The 22,857-nt window shown below is 34.6% G+C and overlaps 2 protein-coding genes across 2 annotated transcripts; one reads left to right on the top strand and one right to left on the bottom strand.

The window, feature by feature from the left end:
• Nucleotides 1–448: 448 nt before the first annotated feature.
• LOC136418625 (uncharacterized) lies at nt 449–10,637 on the top strand. The gene is made up of 5 exons (XM_066404733.1): nt 449–778; nt 2,637–2,837; nt 9,810–9,948; nt 10,007–10,177; nt 10,236–10,637. The coding sequence occupies exons 1-5, from the start codon at nt 565–567 to the stop codon at nt 10,375–10,377; spliced, it is 867 nt and encodes a 288-aa protein (XP_066260830.1). The 5' UTR covers nt 449–564; the 3' UTR covers nt 10,378–10,637.
• On the bottom strand, nt 10,528–22,671 carry LOC136418626 (clarin-3). Its single transcript, XM_066404734.1, has 5 exons — nt 22,123–22,671; nt 16,093–16,395; nt 15,390–15,578; nt 10,944–11,079; nt 10,528–10,845 (listed from the first exon to the last, which is right to left on the bottom strand). Exons 2-5 carry the CDS (start codon nt 16,316–16,318, stop codon nt 10,713–10,715), a joined length of 684 nt encoding a protein of 227 aa, XP_066260831.1. The 5' UTR covers nt 16,319–16,395; nt 22,123–22,671; the 3' UTR covers nt 10,528–10,712.
• Nucleotides 22,672–22,857: the final 186 nt, after the last annotated feature.

Below are 22,857 nucleotides of genomic sequence, written 5' to 3'. Positions count from 1 at the left end.
TTGTGAGCAACGAATTTGAATAAATTTAACAAATATCGATTTTTTTGCGTCATCTCCGGAACCAGTCGGAATTTGCTAACGTTTAAAATCCGCAACATCGGCATTAATTAATTAGGTAAAATTATTTAATTACTTTTCACGTTTCAAGTCGGAATCCTATTTCTACTCTCAGGAATTTTCGAATGGAGGAGTCATCCCTTAAAGTTTGTAACACGACCACATCAACACCCTGTAGCGAAGCAAATATTTTGGAAGATTCAAGTTTTATCACCTAACTGAACAAATCCTGTTGTGAACGCACAAGTTATTTTCATTGTCACCTAATTTCTTATCTATATCAGGACACAGATAAGAAATGAGAGAAGCATGTGTAAAAATTTATCTGATACCGGATAATCAAGATCTAATCAAAATATGATTCAAGACTGTTTAAGCAAATGCCAGTAACGCGAATTTATATGATATGTGATTGGAAAAAACAGTTTATGTTGTATGTGAAAGTGTTTCACTATGATATTGGTGATCCAGAGGTATCAAAATTAACAAGACAGCAGGAAGAGAACAATGGCCACAACAAACAGAGTTTTCATAGTGATTGCTTTCGTGTTTTCATTAAAAGCAGCGATTTTCAATATTGTTGCCTTATCTACAGAAAAGTGGATCACTGCGAATGCTGGTGATGTTAGTAATCCAACGGATAGAAATTATGTAAATTATGGACTATTCCTTGGAAATTACAAAATGACCTTTCCCTCAGGGGCTGTATACGAATTAGTTAGTAAGTATGTTATAGTGATAAAATTAAAATGACGATAGGGAGGGGCGTATTAAGTAGAATTTCCTTTGCCATAATACAGAGATCTGGTGATGTCTGTTCAGGGTGGTCCACGTGAGATGGTCCATTACCCTACGTGAAAAGCCGCAAAGTTGAGAAAAAAAGTTTAATACAAAACCTATTCAGTTTTTCAAAAATTTTTATTTGTGGATATTTTTCGAGATTCGATTTTCGAAGATACAGGATGGCCCAGAAAACCGTGGCGCGACAAAATTACATTTTTTTAAATGGAACACCCTATATTTTGTTACGGGTACTAATTTCGCTTGTAACTATAAGTACTTTTTGTTATTACAAAATATGAAACATTTTTAGTGGTTTCTGAATTAATTGAATTTATAATAAAAATCGAAACAAAAATAAGCTTTTTAAAATTCTCAATAAATTCATTAGTATTAATTGTGTTGTTTGAAAACTTGTCCAGTTAAAAACAAACTCTTCTACTACAGTATATTTTTAATTTTCCAGAAATTTTATATGGAATATTAAAAAATATCCAAACTTTCTATTTTTTAAGTGCCTTAAACACGAATTTTTAAAATGGATTCTTCATTTAATTCCCTTTCAAATGGTATACCAGGTGATTCAAGAACGCAGCTCGCCCTTATAACTTTTTTGTTTTTAAACTTAGAACATTTAAATTTGGATGGAAGCTATATGAGAATAGAGCCGATTGATTGACATTAATGACGTTTATCTAGCACTTTCGGTTTGACCGAAAATGACCTCAATATTCGATCTTTAAAGGTAATGCCCTATAATTTTTTTCTTTTTTGGAATCTAGAGGTCATTTTTAGTCTAAAAATATCTAATTTAAAAAATATATATTTTCTTTTGTGGTTTTTTCATGTCGAGCTACGCCACTGAGGTATACGTATTAAGTACAATTTTAGGTCAGAATTAAGGGGAAAAATTGAAAATATTGAGAATTTTTTCTTTTATAACCAGTTTAAATACTGAAAAACAGTTTTTCCCATTTATCTTCCGTTTTTCAAATAGCAATATTGTGGCTCATTGTGATTTTCTAAAAAATTATTAAACTCATGAAAAATGTAACAACAAAATAACCGTAACATATAATGTCAGATTATCTTTACAAAAACCCATCATTTTAACTATATCAGTCATTTTTTTATTAGAAAACGTTATTATCGATCTTAAAAGAAATAACTCAAGAAAAACATAAAAAAATTCTGATAATTTCTTGCGATAATATGATTTGAACGTGAATTAAAAAAATAATCCATTTTCCCAAAAATACAGGGTGGCCCATTTAAAAATCGAGTTTTTAGCACTTGAAAAATGAAAAGTTTGGACATTTTTCCATACCCTGCATAAAATTTCTCGAAAATTAAAAATATACTCTAGTAGAACAACCCTTTGTTTTTATCTGGACTAGTTTTCGAACGACACAATTAACATTAGAAAATTTATTAATTAAAAAAAATTCCTTCCATTTTTAGTTAAAACGAATTAACTCAAAAACTGTAAAATTTTTTCATATTTTGTGATAACAAAAAACTTATAATTACAAACAGAGTTAGTATTCGTAACAAAATATAGGATATTTTATTTAACAAGATGTATTTTTGTCACGCTAGTGTTTTCTGGACTACCCTGTAACTTCGAAAATAATAAAAACTAACTAAATAACTTTCTTTTTAAACCTAACGGTTTTTGAGATAAGGTAGTAGACCACTCTGTACATTGTGAGTACGTTACTGTACTTATACAGGGTTGCACAAGAACGAGAAGCTGAATAGCTCTTCTCAGTCATACATCTACATAAAGCTAATTTCAGTAACGTGCAATTTCAAGAACAATATTTGTGCCATGCTATGTGGGTTGGATTATGAAGCCAGGGCAAAAGTACTAGACGATTTATATAATAACAAAAAGGACAATAGCACGGACAATTATTGTCCAGGGATTACCAAATCTACATACGCCTTCATGGTGTTCCAGAATCAACCACGATACCTGCGAGCGGACAGTATTACCAGTATGTAGACTCATTTACTTTGAATCAGTCATTTAATTTTAATATGCGAGAATGTTTATTATACAGGGTGTCCCGAAAAGGTTGTGTTAAACTTAAGAAGGTTGTAGGGGACATTACGGTGAAAAGCAAAAATGAACCGTTTTGGCTTTTTATTCAAAAGGCTTCAACATTTAATTTAAGTGAATAGGCAAAAAACACAGTTTTTATCTCCTCTGTTTTATTAAAAACGTTTATTAAAATGTTCCTATGAAGATACAGGGTAGAATGTCGTTTTAACATGACGGTTAACATACCAGCACATTTTGCCCGTCCTGTGCAAGATTATCTAAACCAACATTTCTTGTGCGATGGATCGGAAGAGACGAATCTATCAGGTGGCCAGAACGAAGTCAGGATTTAAGCCCGCTGGATTTTTCTCTCCGGGGTTACATCAAGTTGTTGGTGTATGAAATTCCTGTAGCAACTCAAGAGGAACTATTGGGAAGAGTGATGGCAGCCTCCCTTTCCGTGTAGCAAGATCCGCACATCTTACATCAGGTGTGCGATTCAATGATTCAAAGAATAAATTTATGTAACTAGATTGGTCATTTTGAACCTTTATCATAATTTATTAGCGTTATCTTTAATAAAAATGGATTAAATATTGAAGTGTTTCGTTGTCAACGAGCTAACATTACGTTTTTGAACAAAAATGAGTCTGGAGTCAAAACGGCGTATTTTTGACTAAGCTTTTCTATGCAAAAATTGTTCACAGCAATGTTCCCTATAACCTTCTTAAGTTTGGCACAACCTTTCAGGAACACCCTATATATTTCTTTAGATTTGGGAATTACGCTTCGGCTATCAGTAGGGGTGAAATTGCATATCATTCTGGATTAAAACTAACTGAGAATAATATTTACACTTTATTAAATGGAAAAAAAGAGAAATCGTCTAGGAAAAGTTATCACAAAGTGGATACTTCGAACATAGTCATTTCAAACACTCGACAGTTACCCTATGCTTATAATGATTTATCGTCAGCTATGATCTGATATATTTTTCATAGAATTGTTATTATTTTATTCTAAATAATTAATTTTTCTTTGTAATCACAGGCACTACAAATCACGCAAATTGTGACTAATACATGGTGTTCAACGGCGCGTTCTCTCAAGGTAGAACAAAGTTTTTTGAGGTGTCCAAGTGAAACTACGATTTAACATAGAGAAATTAACTAAAATGTATGAAAAGTGAATATCTAAAATATGTAAAACACCCTGAAACTCCTCTCTTTATTAGCTGAGTGTTTGGCCCCGGTTTTTCCACAAAACAAAAATACAGCAGTATGAAGTAGTTTTTAGTTTTTTTTCGATTTATTCAAAAAGTATAAATTTTTGATATTCACAATGTATATCGTATTGGTTAATTTCTTTTCCATCAATCTAATGGTACAAAAATAATTATAGGGTGCTATTTGAAAGAAATGGCTTTTTTGAGTTTAAAAATTTTTAATTTCAATAATTTTTTTCAAAAACTTTTTCAAGTATTTTTCTTCATTCTTTAATTGTTTATAAACATTCGTTAACTTTTCAGTAATTTCAAATTTATTTCATCAATTTATATCAAATAGTTTTATAGATAATTGAGATTTAGTAAAGCTCTACAAATGTCGAGAAAGTCGTAAAAATAAAATCAAAATCAAAAACAGTTGAGAATCGGTACTATGTTGCATTATGAAACTTATGTTTATTTTTGATAAAAAACCTATTTTTACTAAAAAAAAATTGCCATGTTCCATTTAATAAAATGAAGTGTCAGTTTCCGGTTTGACCGGTAGTCATATGAGGTTGAAAATACTTGTACCATGTCGGGTTTTTCCACAAAACAGAAATATAAACCTCAAAAATACATTAAATTTGTAACATTCCATATATGGATTGTGTCAACTCCCAAAGACGAACCTTGTGTTGAACTCGTGTTGAGCTGCTTCTTCTGCGTTCGAGGGTGACCAACCCCTACTGGTGCGTGAGGCGTTATTCCCAAAACAATAATAAAAGACTAAACAATCTGCTTCAGGTGTATACAGGGTGTCTGTAAAAAGTCGTTACAACGTTATACCACAGTTTCTTCAGATCAAAACAAGACGATTACTCTAGTCCAAAAGCTGATAATAACAGTGCTAGAGGGAGTCAAAGATAAAAATGAAAAATCAATTTTTGATCCTAATTTTTCACGCTGTGCAACATGAAAAGGTGAAAGTTATTGTAGGGATGTTTTTCAAAACGCGAAATTCGTATTTGCTGACAAATTGCACTTATTTGGTACAGGGCTCCACTTACAGCTTACAGCGCGTCTATAATTCATTTAAACTTACGACTACGAAGTATGTTAAAAAAAAAACGGAAATTTTAAATTTTTGGAAAAAATTTTATTGATCCGATTACGTCAATTTTATCTCCATCAAAGTAGTCCTCGTTAGTAAAGATACTCTTATTCCAGCGCTCCTTCCAATCCACGAAACACTTCTGAAACTCAAACTTTGAAATACTTTTTAGCTCTTTCAGCAACACGTATTTAATCTCATCAATGCTTGCAAAACGACGACCTTTTAAAGTTCTCTTTATTTTCGGGAACAAAAAGAAGTCACACGGAGCCATATCTGGCGAATATGGAGTTTACGGTATCATTACAGTATTATTTTTGGCCAAAAATTCAAAAAGAAGCAATGACGTGTGAGCGAGCGGATTATCGTGGTGTAAAAGCCATGAACTGTTTTGCCATAAATCTGGGCGTTTTTTTCGAATAGCTTCACGCAAACTACGTTGAACTTGTAGGTAATATGTATGGTCGTTTGACCTTGTGGTAAAAGCTTATGGTGTATTAAAATCGAAAAACGCTGTGAGCATTACCTTCACATTCGATCGCACTTGTCGAGCTTTTCTTGGTCTTGGTGATCAGAATATCTCCACTACAACGACTGAGTCTTAGTGTCGACGTCATAACTATGAACCCATGTTTCGTCACCTGTTATGATGCGTTTCAGTAGTTCTGGATCGTTGTCGATTACATTTAGCGACTTTTAAGCAACTTCCATTCGCCGTTGTTTTTGTTCGAAATTCAGTAATTTTGGAAGAAACTTTGTAATTACACGTTTCATACCCAAAACGATTTCATGACATGAAGCAACTGATATGCCAACATCTTCAACAACCTCTCTAATTGTAATTCGACGATCTTTCATAACCATTTCTTCAACCTTTTCTACGTTTTCATCGATTTTTGATGTGCTGAATCGTCCGGTGCGCTTGCTATCTTCGGCGTCTTCACGGTCTATTTAAAAATGCCTATACCACTCGTAAACCCTTGTTTTACTCATAGTGGACTTACTTAACGCTACGTTTAACACTTTTAAAACCTGGCTGCACTTTGTTCTATTTTTGTAACGAAATTTAATGCAAATTTTTTTATGCATTTGTCAAAAATCGCTGCTCGTGTCAAACACAATACAACCTTTTTGACAGTTTTCAACGGACTACACTTCCAATATGTCTACCAATGTACACAATGTTTAGGGACATGTGTACCAACACAACTAGCGAAAAATCACGAGAATAGAATTAATACAGTCCACAAAATTATTGTTATTTTTTGAACACACCTCGTACGTCAGCTGTAAAATTGGGATGCTTTCAGTTCATTAATGGTACCATGAACGCGACAAGATATCAAGAAATTCTACAAAACACCTTGTTTTCCAGTATCTCAAAATTAAATGTTGGCGATAATTTTATTTTCCAACAAGATGGGACGCCTTGCCACACCGTCAAAACCACAAAAACATGGTTTGGCGACCACAACCTTAATTTTTTTTATCTTGGCCCTCAAACAGCCCAGACCTCGATATCATCGAGACAGTGTGGCATAAGATGAAGAAATCTTTAAGAAATAACCCGCAACGCACATTGCCCGAACCTAAGGCCAAGATCGAGTAGATTTGGAATGGTTTTACACTATAAATTTGCAGATCATTCGTCCAGTCAATACCTAAAAAAATACTAGCAGTACTAAAAAAAAGGACGATGTTATTCCATTTTAAAGCGAAAGCTTCGATATTGTCCCATTATTTAGTAGTTGCCATATGAAACGATCATGTTTATGGGCAATTGAAGAAAATTAAAAAAAGGATTTTGTTTTTTGGGTTGTTCTTCATTAAAATTACTATTAATTTACTAACTTGACAGAATAATAAAAAATAATTTTATAATAAATTAACCGGCAAAGTTTATGTGTAAATATTGTGGAAATTTATTTTGTTCCACTATACAGGGTGAGTCGGGAGAATCGTGTAAAACTTCAGGAGCGAATTGTATGTGAAAAATAAATTTGAAAAAACTCAAATGTTGTTATCCGATTTTCATTCATTTCTAAGTAATAGCGTAAATAATTTTTTTAAACTATCGTTCTATTTACAATAAAAGTACTTTCGTTATTAGTGATACTGATTTGACTTTGGATTTGAATTCGGATTCGGTGGTTCTATTAGTTGGTCTCCAAGATCTCCAGACCTTATATTATTAGACTATTGTTTGTGGGGCTGGTTTAAAAATGAGGTGTGCAAAGTAAAAGTGGACATTCGAGATGCACTAATTGACATGAAACAATCAGGAGCGCAACGAATGCTTTTTGTAGACGAAGTAGAAAATGTTTCGAAATAAATAGCGGTATTTTTGAACAGTTATTAACACAATACTATGATAAACAAAATGTGAATTTATGAAATTTCTTATGAAATTTATGAATTTTTTGAATTTTATGTTTTAATTTTATTTACGTTACGACTTGCAAACAAATGAAAAACGGATAACAACTTTTGAGTTTTTTACATTTATTTTTTATGTACAATACCCTCCTGAAGTTTTGCCACGATCCTTCCGACTTACCCAGTATAGTTACTAGGGCTCGTACTTCCTTGGCAATACCCAAAAGCCTGTTTATATAATAGTAGGAAGCTTTGAATGTTTCAAAATAAACATCAGCCTTGGACTTTACCTCTTCATTATTGGCAAATCTCTTTCCACCAAGTTATTTTTTCAAGTTTGGAAATAGAAAATAATCTAAGAAGGTTAAATCTGGCAAATAGGGTGGGCGAGGAGAAAGTTCCAAACCAAGTTGATTGATTTTGGCCATCGCGATGAGGGAAGTGTGGAGTAGTGCGCTGTTCTGATGAAACAAGACATTCTTTTTCGCCAAATGCGATCGCTTTTTCCTAATGTCTTCGCTCAAACGTTGCAATTAATTTGCATAATATTCTCCGTTTATTGTTTCTCCTTTAGGGAGATAGTTACTCAAAATTACCTCACGTGCATCTCAAAAAAACTGACGCCATCACCTTTCTTGTAGATGGATCGGTTTTCGTCTTCTTTGGAGTCTATTTTCCTCTTTGAGTCCATTGTTTTAATTATTCTTTCGTCTCAGGTGTAAAATGATGGACCCATGTTTTGTCCATGGTTATGAATCGACACAAAAATGCGGCTTTATTGCTGTAAAATTTTGTCAAATACTCTCTTTTTGTTTAATTGTGATTAATCACGGAACCCATCTTGCGCACAATCTTTTCACATCCAATTGTTCGGTCAAAATGCGATGTATAGTACAATTTTGTGGATTTTGATCACAATTTCTGAAGTAGTTACTTTATTGGATCCACCTAGCTCGTACGATCACGTTTAAACTCTGAAATCTAATATTTTACAGTTTTTAATGAAAGGCCAAATTCCCCCAGAGTAGAATCTAACTACCTAAGCTAACTAACTAACTAAGCATTTTGTTGTTGGATGGACTAGGACCTTTCAAATGAGAGTATCCAATAACATACTAATGACTAAAATCGGCTCTCAAACAAACATAAATTAACCTAGCATCCTCAAACTTTAGACATAAGCTTTTTAAGGTTGAGCCTTTGTAATATATTGCAACACGCTTATAATTTTTGATAAACCTGATATTAAAAAAATATTTAAACACGTATAATTTTATTTAAAAAAAAAAACACATTTAATGCATTACTATCGATGTCAAAATTTTTCACTCCTATCCAGCTACCCCTACTAACTTTTTATTTTCAAATGAAAAGTTATTCAATAACAGATACAACAGTATACTCAGAACTAAAATTGAATCTGTAGTTTCCTTAAAGAATTAAAGTATTAGATACAAAATAAAGTAATTCACTATCATAAGAAACAAAATTGCAACTCGTACAATAAATGCCTAAATTGGGATCCAGTAAAAATTTGATAATGAGTCAGTGGTTCTTCGAACTCTTTGACACAAGTATCCAGTGTTGCTCCTGTTATTAATTCTAATTGTTTGAATTCTAAGACGTAACACATCTAAATTTTGTGGTCGATTTTTGTAAATGGAACCCTTTAAGTGATCCACAAAAAAAATCGAGGGGCGTAAGGTCTGGACATCGTGGCGGTCATTCTGTTGGCGCCTCTGCTACCAATTCATCTCGTAGGAAAAATCTCATCGAGATACTCTTTCACAGCCATAGCATAATGTAGTGATCCACCACTTTTGCTGGAATTGCTGGAACCAAATATGATTAGCTGCTTGTTCCGCATTTTCTCCGTGAAAAATTGCAGCAATTGATGGAACAATATGTTGCAATACTTTTTCACTCTGCCTATGTCAGGTTGGGTATTTTTGGGACTATCCTAGTAAGCGCAATTTGTCAGCAGATACGAAGTTCGCATCTTGAAAAACACCCCTACAGCAACTTTCACCTTTTCATGTTGTACAGCACGGAAAATGTGATCAAAAATTGATTTTTAATTTTCAACTTTGAAGCCCTCCAGCACCGTTATTATCAGCTTTTGGACTAGAGTAAATATGGTTAAATCGGCTTGTTTTGATCTGAAGAATTTGCGGTAGAGCGTTGTTTTACAGACACCCCGTAGAACACATTTCCAACGCTTGATGTTACAGTCACAAAGGATCAATTCATTAACGCGGGAGTTTGGTTGTCCTCTCTGATTTTCCTGATCTTGGCGATGTTAGCCGGTTCCTGGTCGGCCATTCTGGCCCTGTGCAATACAGTTTTCAATCCCATTTCATACTTGTTTAGGTAATCTAACTGAAAAGCTTCGCATGCAGGAATAAATGTCTATATGAGATTATTTTAGCGTTAAAAGCCTGTTCATTTATAATGCAGTCGCCTTTTTTTCCACGGTCCTTTACATGGCCTTATGGGGCATCAACTACAACCTCCACATTTTCCATAACGTGGCGATATACGACACGTTAGTGGGGAACCTTAGCTCGGACAAGAATGCTTTTCTCGGGTACTCCTATTGGTAAGAAAATGAATTGCTTACCACAACATTACCATTACCCAACCCATCTTTCGCACAGGATCGGATTCATTCCTTTGGCTTTCTATGCCGGGAGTGTTGGAATTCTTTACTACAGGGAACATCTGAATGAAAGAGATCCGAGGAACAAAGTAGTCAGCCTCGAAGCATATTCCGCTGACCCTAATTTGTATCTCTATTGATGTATCGCAGCCGTTTCTAGGAGCGGTGAAACGTTATAGCACCACGCCTAAAGCCATAAGAAATATCTAAAATGCACGAATGATCAATTGATTTGTCAATCTTGATCGCTTCTCGATCAGGGTTTTAACTCAGCACAAATAAAACGACAATTGAACTGTATACTTAAGATTATTATTGAAATAATAGCAAAAATGTTAATTAAGTCGCCAGAAATTAACCTAATTCGAAAGAGAATTTGTTAAAAAATAATTATAAATAAGTGGTGTTTTATTTACAGCGGTTATGTGATTGGGTCGTCTTGAGTCCAACGCAAACTTAAGCGCAGCACTAAAATTCAATAAAGCATTATAGCCCCATTGGTTTTCTCCTCTAACACCGGAATGACCGTTTCCGTCTCTTTTTCGCTATTAGCGATGGTAATTAAGATAATATTTACAATAGCTGCACAAGTCGCTCCTACGACAAACCTGGAAGGGAAAGAAAATGATCAGTTGCCCGTATTTGGCTCACATCATTAAAGCATTTGCAAGAAAGAAATCGTAAGTGTGAAAATATTGATTAATACCAGAAGGAATATCCCATTTCGGCCATATTTTCCGACGTCCACTCGTAGCTGCGATCCTCGCGGGTCAGCACGCTGTACTGGACTTTTGAGTAAAACTGCCCCAGCCAAAAGGCGATACCGAGCAGGGAGAATATACCTGAAGAACTCGCGTATCAAAATTCTGTTTAGTATACAGGGTGTCGCATCTGCGAGCGTTCGATTATGGGAAAACCATCACCAACATCAAAGGAGCGTGTTCGTCGGATGATTGTAATCCGCTTAAGAATGTGCTGCGATTATCCATGATAATTGAATATTCAGCGTATCAATTCGAGAATGAACCTCGACATTTCGTTCTTTATAGAAAATATGTAAATAAGCAAAAACAAGTCGATTTTATTTTCAAGGGGGGTATTTTTTAAGTCGGTTTTCTATGAAGCTGCATGCACCCACTAGGGGGAGGGAACAACCACTAATATCTTAAATGCAGGGAGGGTTGAGTTATACCTCATTTAAAAAATCTCTCAACACATGATTATTTTGGTTTTTATTTGTTTAGTTGTATTTGTAAACGCATTTATTCAAATAATCTACTTGTAGAAAAAAAACAGTAAGAATAAGACTGTTCGATTAAAAAAAGATGATTGAATTCGATCGAATTCTTGAGTTTTTTGTAAAATCATTATTTATTGTTGCCAATTTTATTTTGCGAGCTAAGGACTGGGAATAGCATTTTACAGGAAGATCTTCATTTTCACCAAGATGGAGCTCCACCACGCTATTTTCTTCCTGTTAAATAGTGGTTATACGATAGGTTTCCTGGCAAATGGATTTTTCGAAGCAGGCCAATTGAGCGGCCACCGCGATCGCCCGGTTTAACACCTCTGGACTTTTTGCTCTGGAGACATCTTAAATTTCTTATTTATAAAACCCAGTCACAAGATTTGAAAGGATTGAAAAGAAGAATTACAAAGAAGATTTCAAAGCGGCAAACAAAATTTTAATTGGATATCTCAAAAACTGAGGAAACTATAAAAGAAAAAGTCTAAAACTTGGACACTATATTTCGATGACGAATCGTACTTTAAATACAGAATGTTTTTTAAGTACTGGCCAAACTTCAAGTGATGATTCTTTGAGTGAGTCTAAGACAAAAAGTTTATATAAGCATAGGTTTGGTAATGCATCACTTCCAAGATATAGAGTGTCAAATGTTTGTCAAAAAATCGTTTTTTCGTAAAAATATCAATAATTCTTTAGCTGATTTTGTTGAAATTTGACAGCGTTATTTATGATTATTATTGTTATTTATGCGCCACAGACTTTTTTAATTTTTATTTATTTATTTTTTTAAAATATTTTTTCCCATTAAACACAGTTATGGCCACTTAGTTCACCGGATTTAAACCCGTTTGATTTTTTCCTTTGGAGGCATATAAAGTCCTTCGATTATAGAACTCCGGCCAACACACAAGAAGAATTAATTCAACGGATGCGGGATTCATGTAATCAGACAAGATATACGTCGGGAATATTTCATCGTGTTAGGCAATCGATGTTAAGACGAGCTAATGCTTGCATTGAAGTGGAAGTAGGACATTTTCAGCAACTATTGAAAGTTTTGTATTACTTATTGTTAAATGTTTTTTTTACCAAAAAAAGTAATGCGTACCAATTATTTAAGTGTAATTTTAATAAAGCGGTTTTTTAAAATTTATTTTAAATTTTCGGCGTTGCTCCTGTGCACGCTATTAGTGAAAAGAGATAAACAATTTATAGCTTAAAAAATTCCTTTTTACTACATTAAAAACTGTCACCAGAGATCAACATTATATTAGTTTGTCTCTTCTTATATAGAAGTTTTTTAACACATAACGACAAAAAAAAAGTTTGACATCCCGTATTTTGAAAACGAAGCATACCCGACCTATGTTTATACATATCAACTTTTCGTCTCAAAAACACTCAAAGAATCACCCCTTAAAGTTTGGGTACGTACTTTAATAATACTCTGTACAGTTCAAACTATCGCATTTAATTTGAAACTAACATTTTTTTTGGGCGAAAAATACGTTAAATTCCTTCAGTGAAAAATCAAGACATCCTGTATTGCGAAGCAACATACAGAGCGATACCGAAGAAGGCGCAATGTGGTACTGCGCCACATGCTAAAGGATGCCCCCAAAAATAAAAAAAATCATATTCATATTCATTCAAATTAAAGTAAAAGGATTGACGACTACACCCAGAATAATCAGCATTAACCCAAATTAAAAAATGTAGTCGTACCGTTTCCCTTAAGTTCCTTTCACATTTCTCTAGAATGTTTCAGAGTTGAAGTGATAAAAGCTTAGGCGAGATTCCGTTCAGCAAAATATGGAAAAAAGTTCATATAAATATGGGTTCAAAAATGCTTTGTTTCCTAGATACAGGGTATTAGACATTTTTTTATTGCGTTTTATATTAACAGTTTAAAAACGCTTTAGTCGATTTTAATGAAATTTTTACCGTTTATTAAAACAATTATCAAACATCCACGGGACCAATTAGAATCGATATAAGACTTCCAGAGACGTACCCAGTGGGAAAGTCGGTTGTTTTTTTGCAGAAAAAATATCACCCTGTAATTTTTTTGCGGTTTTCAGGTAACATTCAGATAAACATACTAAAAATACATTTTTGTCTCTAGATTTTTTTAGTGTCTCGCCTTGTTTTCGAGAAAAAATTACGATACCTTATATACTGCGGCATGTCTTTAAGCTCCATAAGGGAAAATATAAATGCTTAGGAATTATCCAAAAATGTATCGCAGTATGTTTAATTTTTGAAAATTAAAAAAAATGTCTAAAATGCACAGGTACTTCTCAGTATTAAAAATACCCTTGAAAATACCGGAAATTACGTTTTCATCCGTTTTTGGTTGTTGATGGTGAAAAATAAAAAAATTAGAATACACTTTTGCTGAACGAACAGATATGCTTCTGGTGTATGGTAAGGCCTCTTGTAACGCTCGAAGACCGAACAACTTCATCGTGGAAAATTTCCCAAGACGCGATATTCTAATAGGGTAATGTTTTCTAATATCGAAAGGAGAATGCGAGAAACTGATACATTCCATGTAACAAGACCTGATGTCGCTCCCAGAAGGACTGCCCGAACTATGGCTGTCGAGAAGGATATTTCCGAAAGAGTGGCAAATACTCCATCCGCTAGCACTCAAGAAATAACCAATGCTATGGGAATTGGGCACCGTTCAATTTGGAGAATTTTGCATGGGCAGCAGCTGCACCCCTACAATTTGCAAGAAGTACAGGCACTGAGTCCAGTCGATTATCCACGCTATGTTTTTTTCTGCCAGTGGTATGTTCGTAGCCTTGCAAATCCACAGTTTAGTCGAAACATTTTATTTTCCGATGAAGTGTTGTTTACTAGGAATAGATATTTTAACTGCTGTAATTATCATGTTTGGCACGAAGAGAATCCTCATGCAATGCATGTAACGAGCCACCAGCAGTGTTTTCATCTAAATGTTTAGGCAGGAATTGCAGCTGATGAATTGATTGGCCCGTTTGTGTTATCACCGCACTTGAATTGAAATAACGATTTTGGTTTTTTATGCAATACTCTTTCAGGACTCCTAGAAACAGTTCCACTGAGTATCAGGCATGAAATGATATTTCGGCATTATGGTGCACCGGCTCATTTTCACCGAGAAATAATAAACCATTAGAACGAAGTTTGTTCTAGACGATGGATAAGTAGAGGACTCATTGCATGGCCGTCTCGATCTTCAGACTTTACATCCCTGGATTTTCTTCTTTCTAAAAAATCTTGTGTATGCTACTCCCATGGAAACATTGGAACAATTACACCAAAGAATATCCGATTCTTGTCGGACTTTTCAGAACACTCCGGGTATTTTCGAACAAGTACGACAAAGTATGATGAGGCGATGCAATGCCTGCAGCGAAGCGGGAGGTTGTAAGTTTGAACATTTGTTGTAATTTTGTTGTCACTTATTAATGTAGAAAATTTATCTTCAGTGGGTTTATCTGAATATTACATGAAGACCGCAAAAAAACTACAGGGTGATATTTTTTTCTGCAAAGAAACAACCAATTTACTTGCTGAGTATGTCCCTGGAAATTCTGGATCAAATTTAGTTGGTCCAGTAGCTGTCTGATAATTGTTTCAATAAACAATAAAAGTTTCATTATACCGGCTAAAGCGTTTTTAAGCTATTAATGAAAAATTAAATTTTTTAAAAAACCTTAACATTCTATGTATATCTCAGAAACGAACCATTTTCAGACCCATGTTCATATGACCTTTTTTCGATATCTTGCTGAGCGGAATCTCCCCAGGGCTTTTGTCACTTCAACTTTGAAATATCTTTCGACTCTAATCGTTGTTTTTCCATAATCGACTCACGCATTTTCCGATGGGACACCCTAGAAAGGCACTTACACGTCAGCAAATTCCAGAATATCAACCCGGATATTCCGACGAGGCATCTGTACGAATTGGTAGCCGTGTTGATTATAGCCAGAACTGCGCTTATGACTGAAACCAGTAAACCTAGGCATAGAACCCCAACAGTTCCGATCCATAGCCAGTAATTGAGAAATTCTGGCTCATGTTTCATGGTTTGCATAACTAAAAGAGAGTTTTTACTCGCATTTCAATGAAAGAAACATTTCTTAAAATAATCGCTACCCCAGCTTTTGATAATTAAGGTCACTTAATTTAAACATCGCCAACCATAATTGTTACGAAATAAACACCTTTCTGAACTGGTTCTCTTTGAGTTACTCCAACTTCTACATTCTTAAGTGTCATGTTAACGAGTTAAATATTATTTACAGTTATAATTCACCGAGAGAAAACCAACTACCATTTGAGATGTCGTTGGGTAGAACAATGAGAAATTGGTTCTTTCATATTTATTTATAGAAATTACAGTTCGGTGCCTGCACTGAATGTCGCGTTAGGATAATACTGGCGGCATAAATATGCTAAATTATGTAGGTATCGTTCAACAACTGGTGAACTAACCGAAGGTGTAACAAGTGTACATGTCGGGAATAATATTAACCTTGCAGTGAGATAATCACGATCGATGGGCAAATAATATTCTTTGAATTCCCTTTAGGGAATGAGGAATTCTCACCATCTATGTCATAAGTCCTCCATCCGTAGGCCACGTTCAGTTCCTTCTTGCCGTCGAAGAGCCCGAAATTAATCCTGCCATCGCTTTCCAAAGGGTTTTTGGAACGCTTGGCGCGAGCTTCCACCCAGTGCTTGGTACCTAAACCAGCCAAAAGTAGAGCTGCTGCTGCACATGATATGAAGAAAGTGCAGAAAACGATGCCTTTTCTTACGAAGTTGGACATCATCTTGGATGGTTAGGGAATCGCTCTTGCCGAGAGTGGATCGTTCATTTTACTTTGTGAAAGCGGTTCTTCTCGGCTGCCTGAAAACCAGGAATTTATTGCACAACGTGCTTCGAATGATGAACATTGCGTCATGGGCTCAGTCTGTTTATAAAAATGGCACTATTGTTGTTTCCCAATTAGTCGAAATTTTAATTACCCAGGGAATCGTTTTGTTTTATCCGCTGGCGGTTTTGTAACACGCGTGTTTTTTGTGTCGGTGTCGTAGCAGTTTAATTAGTCGAATTAGTTCTTCAAACCATACTTTTCCTTTTTCAACAGAACTAATTCCATTTGAAAATAAAGGTGCTACTGTGGCTGTCGTTGAAAAAAATATCTACTTTCACGCAATTTAGCGCTAATTATTAACGGTTTTCGTTGCTGAAAAAGTAAATGAGATTTGTCGAGTTTTTGTGCAATTTATAATGGAACGATTAAACTTAGCCCTTAATGGAAAAATTGCAAGAATTTGTTGAGGAATTGCATAGCGATTCGCATGGAAAGAGACTATGGGAGTAGAAGACGAGAGCGCTTTGAGCAACGCTATTCGGCGGCGCAACTCAGCCATCCTTGCGTAGAAGCTCTAGAGAAAAATATACAGGGTGTTTTAAGAAAAGGGTTCAGGAATGAAAGGTGTGATTCCTTGGCCCATTCTATGACAAAAAGTTCCTATTAACATGGTTCCGCAAACGTACAGTTTTTCAGATACAGGGTGTAAAAAAAATACAATCCAAAACAGTTTTAACTTTTTTCCTTACTTAAAGAAGACGTTCGACATGTTCACCTGCCATTTGCACACAGAATTCATATCTTCACTGAAAAGAAGCTAGATGACTTTTGTTAGCACAATTGTACATAAAGTGCATATCGACCATCTCTAAATTAGTACAAAAAGGCATTTTTATAGTAAGAAAGAATGACCACAAACTGGCAGCACAACAGTTAACACTACTAAATAACATTTACAACATTACATTTCCATGAACAAAAAGCAATAACAACAACAAAGACAGCAACACCGATATTCTTTTTTTGACACCCCGTATCTCGAAAACGGTGGATTTGCGGACCGTTTTCGAGGTTAATAGGAACTTTTTTTCTTAGAATTGGGCAGGGAATCACACCCTTCATCCCTGAAGCCCTTTTTTAAAACACCCTGTATAAGGTGACGTATTGAAAAGCTTCCATTCGGGTTTTTATTTCTTGTAAACGAATAAATGAAAATATGCTCGCACACGTAAACCTTAATTATTAGGGGGACACATTTTTTACATAGTTGCACCCCTCTGTTTCAAACATCTACGAAGAGATGATAGTCACTCTTAAAATTTTAAATGGAAATGAAGGGCGAGTAATATCTTATTTTAAAAGGGAATTGAATTCCCTTTGTCGTATTTTATGGTCAATAAATAAAACGCACAAAACAAGAGTATTAGTAATAGTATCTTGGAATTTCACTTGACCCTTAGAAAAACGTGCATTATCAGTGTGTTTCTCGCAAAGCCAGATAGATTGGGAGAAGAGGTCATATTGAATAGCCTGTAAGATCTCCTGATTTGTCACTATTCGACTTTTTCTTCTAAAAAATTTAAAGTTTATGCAATCAAACTTAATTCTTTAGAAGACTTGCGGCAATGAGTAGTGTACAAGAGCCAAGAAGTAACTCACGGAATACTCCATAATGTTCGCGAACCTTTCGAACAGTGCCTTTATTATAATTATATGGAGGTTTCAGGTGAATATTTTCAAGATTTACTTAATTGACACAATTGGCAAAAATGTTTTTTACTTTTACTTTTCATTGCTTTATTCATTATGAACTACTCAGCCGATTCCATCGAAGAAGGTCTCATAATAAAGAGAATTCAATTCTCTTTAAAATAAGACTCGCCCCCTTTTCCATTTAAGATTTTAAGAGTGACAGTGACCCCTTCGTAGGGATTGGAGCAGAGGCGGTGTAAATATGTAAAAAATGTGTTCCTCTGAAAATTAAGGTTTACGTGTCCGAATATATTTTCATTTATTCGCTTACAAGAAAGAAAACCTGAGTGGAAACTTTTCGGTGCACCAGCCTGTATTTGCTAATATAATTTGTGTCTTGACACCACTCAGAATCCTCATACATTTTTTTTTACCAATAATAGAGTGATTTGTGCAGAAGATTAAAGAAATAGAAGGTAGTGGCGCTTCTAATGGCGCTACTCGGTGGCCCGTCCAAGTCGCTCTTCTAAGAAAAATACATCTTTTAAGGTAATTTATGCTCTGTCAATACATTGGAAATTCCTTTTAAACATTTTAATCAATCACAGATCTTCGTGTGGAAGGAGATTCAACGACTAGATGGTATTCAACACGGTGGTAATGTCCAGCTCCGCCGAGAACAAAATGGATTTTTACAAGGAAATTTTATTTTTTGCCCTCAACGGAGATATTAATTTATATTAGTACACCTAGTAACAATGGACAGACGGATATCTGGACAATTCCATACTTTAATATTAAAACAGTTCTATTTGTTCGCACCACTCAGTACGGCCGACGTCACTAAAACGCCCGTATGGATAGTCAGGCGCTTCTAATGGCGCTACTTTGTGGTGCCACCAAGCAGCTCCTCTGTAGAAGCACTAACGAAATGATACAATTTGGGTTCCAATATCATATTCAGAACCTTCATAAAAAAAATTCTGATAAAAATTGCTAAAAAATGTGTTATTTTCTTCGTCCTACGTTGAAAAGATATTTGCGAAAAAAACATACAAATATTCGATTTTTGCCGGTTTAAATCTGGAAATGGATATTTGCAATTAAAAAATATGCATTCTAGCTCGACTTTAGAAAACGCACTTTAAACGCAACTTGACAGAATTAGCATCTCTTACTGTTTTCGAGGACTGAGAACGAGTTATTTAACATAGAATTTAATATCGTATTTACGTCGTTTTCTGTGTTGTCTAATTACTATTCTTTCAGGGCGGAAAACAGATGGAGAAAACATGGGAACTCCATAATCCACTTGGTTACAGCTTCTCATGTGGAAATAAAGGCCTTAAAAATTGATATTCTGGGCCATCTAGAATCATCAGATCAACTTCTTTATTAGAAGCATTTTTTACTTGATAATATATTTATTTTAGTAACAATTTTTATTTATAAATGAAGGAGTTTAAGGTGACTATTTTTGATCATTTGATTTACTAAAAGATAAATTTTTGACTCAGATCATAACGAAATATGACTATTTAAAAATATCATACTAGAGCCTTAATTGAATAATACAAATAAAATAAATAAGACAATTTTTTTAGAATCAATTTTGAAACTCTCAGCACGAAAACGACGTAATTTCGTAAATAAGTGAATGAACTTCAATCCTATCAAACCTATTTTCATAAAAAAAATTTTTGTAAGAAGTGATCTTTTGTCCACGTGTTTCTCACACATCTTGTATTTAACTTTTGAAATATTTTTCAATTTTGCACTTAATGGCACTTTTACTAAAAGAAAATTTTTTTAAAATAACAAATATCCAATTTGCGGATACGAGGGCCAAATGAAAATTTAACGTTGCTCTTCACATCTAAGAGTTTTGCTGCTATAGAAGAAAACTGTTAAAAAATTCTCTAAAAAGGTCATTAAGAACATTTCGATTTCATTTTCTTACAATAACCGAAAAGAATAAAATTTCAGTTTTTCACTGATATTTACCAAGATGTTGGCAATACTGTCGAAATGAAACCGTGTATTTACTAAACTTTAAACTACGTAATTTTACCCCAATTTAACTGACTTCATATCTCTAAACTTAGATCCCAATGAAGGAGCTCATAAAATGGACACTTTGTATACAGTGTGAGTCATAATCAAATTTGAAGTTAAAGACGATTGTTAATTATGACTCACCTTGTATATGGGATAAATCACAATTTTGCCCTAGTTTAACAGGCCCAGTATCTCTAAACTAAGACCTTGATGATTGAGCTCGAAAAATGAGCACCCTACATACAGTACGAACACAGTAATGCAACATCCTATATACAGGGCATTCCAAATTCGACCCTCACTATTGGGACCTCGGAAACTAAAGGAGATACGAAGAGGTTTAAATAGAGGCGAAAATGCCTAATTTAGTGCTTGACCAAATGCCGTTTTCAAAATTTGAATTTTCCTAATACTTCCGAAGATATAAAAAAAACTAAAACTATTTTTCTATCGAAAAATCCAATGCGACACCCATAGGAAAAAATAAAGTTGATGATGGTAGCTGAAAGACGAAACGTCGGGTGGCAAATCTGAAAACGTCATTGTGTAGCTTGGAAAAAGTGGTAATGAAAATGTGCTTGTAGTTTTGGGCTTTCTTGTCAAATAACACTAAAAAAAATTAAAAAAAATCTCCAATTTTTAGTTTATTTCGGATCTCTTCGGAAGTAATCAGAAAATTCAAATTTTGAATATGGCATTTAATCAAGCGCTAAATTACGCGATTTTGCCCCCATTTAAACTTCTCTGGTTTTCGAGATCCCAATGGTGAGGATCGAATTTGAAATGCCCTTTATACAGAGTGAATCAGAATTATGTTCTAAATTTTTATAAATTTATCTCTACTTTTTCTTAAAAAGAAGGACAATAAGAAACGGTCTTTTATAAGCATTTTTGGCCAGAGTACAATGGAGTTCTTAAAGCAACTATTGTGTTTGGTTTAGAAGGTATAACACATACTTATTTTTTTTCCACTTAACTTTAAAAGCCATCATTATCGGGTGTGTTAAATGACTGTGAAGTACGTTTTCTCGCCTTGTTTCTAAAACAGGTTAATAACGACGGGTATATGGCTCATTATTTACCTAGCGAGCTAATTAAGGTGGTTGTCGTGGAAATGACCTCCAAAGGAAACGTCGACGTTGATCTCATGATTTCAAACCCATTGCATTTTTTGGTTGATTTATGCTTAATCTAGTTAAGTTTATTGCTCTTGTATGAAATCGAGTACCGAGTGGTAAAAATTGTGTTGTGAGAAACTTACGATTCAGTATTTCAACTTGACGGTCTAGTCATAGTGATGCATTTCACAACATATGTGTATTAATGGAGCTATTAGTAGCGATGGACTTTTTAAGCAGATTTTTTTTCACACTATGTATCACTTTATATGTTTATTTTTTTGTCATATTTTAATTTTTTTTGTATTTTTCTTATTAAGAGGCGATTCGTTCAGGGCATTTGATGTTCAATAGAAATGATTCAGTCATGAAAAAAATATAACCACGTAAACATCCTCTTGGATAAAGTTACTTTTTTCCATATTAATTTCAATGAGTAGGGAAAAAATGCAACTACATGGTATGTGACCACTGGTCGCCGGAAAATATAATTAAAATTTCAACATCCTGTATCAAACATTTAGCTCATTTTTAACCTTGGTTTACACCGCATATTATTACTCAAAGGATCTTGTCTTCGTTCTTCTATGACTATAAAATGGTTTCCCCGAGTTGGATGCGGTTACATTTTTTGTACAAATTGCGGAAATACACCTCAGAGGTGCACTAATATCTGCTATTAAAATGCACCCAAATCGCGTTACGAAAATTGCGAATGTAACAATAACTGAACGCTTAAACATTATATAACTGTTAATCTCTAGTAAAGGACTGCAATTTCAAGGTTTAGCACCAGCAACGTTCTTTTATTAATTATTTAATTTAACAAAATCTTTTTTTAATTAAAAAAATCATTAACAACATTTTCATAACAAAAACTATCATACTGACCTTTTCCAAAGAAATCCTATTTTCCATCACAAACCATTAATTCAACGATCTCCGTACGATGCAAACACAAACCTTGGATTAATATCGTTCAGCGTTCCGGTTTTTTATCCGAAACGGTCAAGCACGAAAGCACTGAACCAGAAATCCTTGTTGGGCTCGGCCTCGGGTTGCTCTATTACAAGACTGTTAAAAACCTTTGAGATTCTTAACCAAAAGTTGTCGTCCTACATACAGATGCTGAGGACCGTCCAAGACGATTCTCCACCAACCACACTTCAAAAATCACTTCACAATCTGTAGGTAACAACCCCTTTAAAAATCATCACAAACTGGCGAAGAACCGTCCGGATGGTCACATTTTAGAATCTAATTAGTATACTGAATAAAGACGTGTCCAGCGAGTTTGTTCGTATTTGGGTTAAGATCAGCGAGAGATGAAAGCTGCACCAGCGGTGGGTTCTTCTAAAAGCGAGTTGAGTTCGTGCGAATGCGGACCCAGGTAAAAATCAAGCACCTGATGATGACCAATGTCGGTGGTTCTCGGGTTCTTTCGTTGCTGCATTGAAGTATTTCGCGGTTTCTGGTTACACGTTATTACTTTTAAAAAAGGAAATTTATGGCATGTTGGGCATGTCGCACCGGAAGGATATCGTCGCGGTGGAATCGCCTCGGTTTCCGCAGGGGAAACTGTGTACAACTTAACATTATTAACTATTACAAAAACTTAAAGGAAGT

The sequence above is a fragment of the Euwallacea similis genome, chromosome 36, assembly GCF_039881205.1.
Source record: "Euwallacea similis isolate ESF13 chromosome 36, ESF131.1, whole genome shotgun sequence".
Lineage (NCBI taxonomy): Eukaryota > Metazoa > Arthropoda > Insecta > Coleoptera > Curculionidae > Euwallacea > Euwallacea similis.
This window is presented reverse-complemented; position numbering and strand designations above follow the sequence as displayed.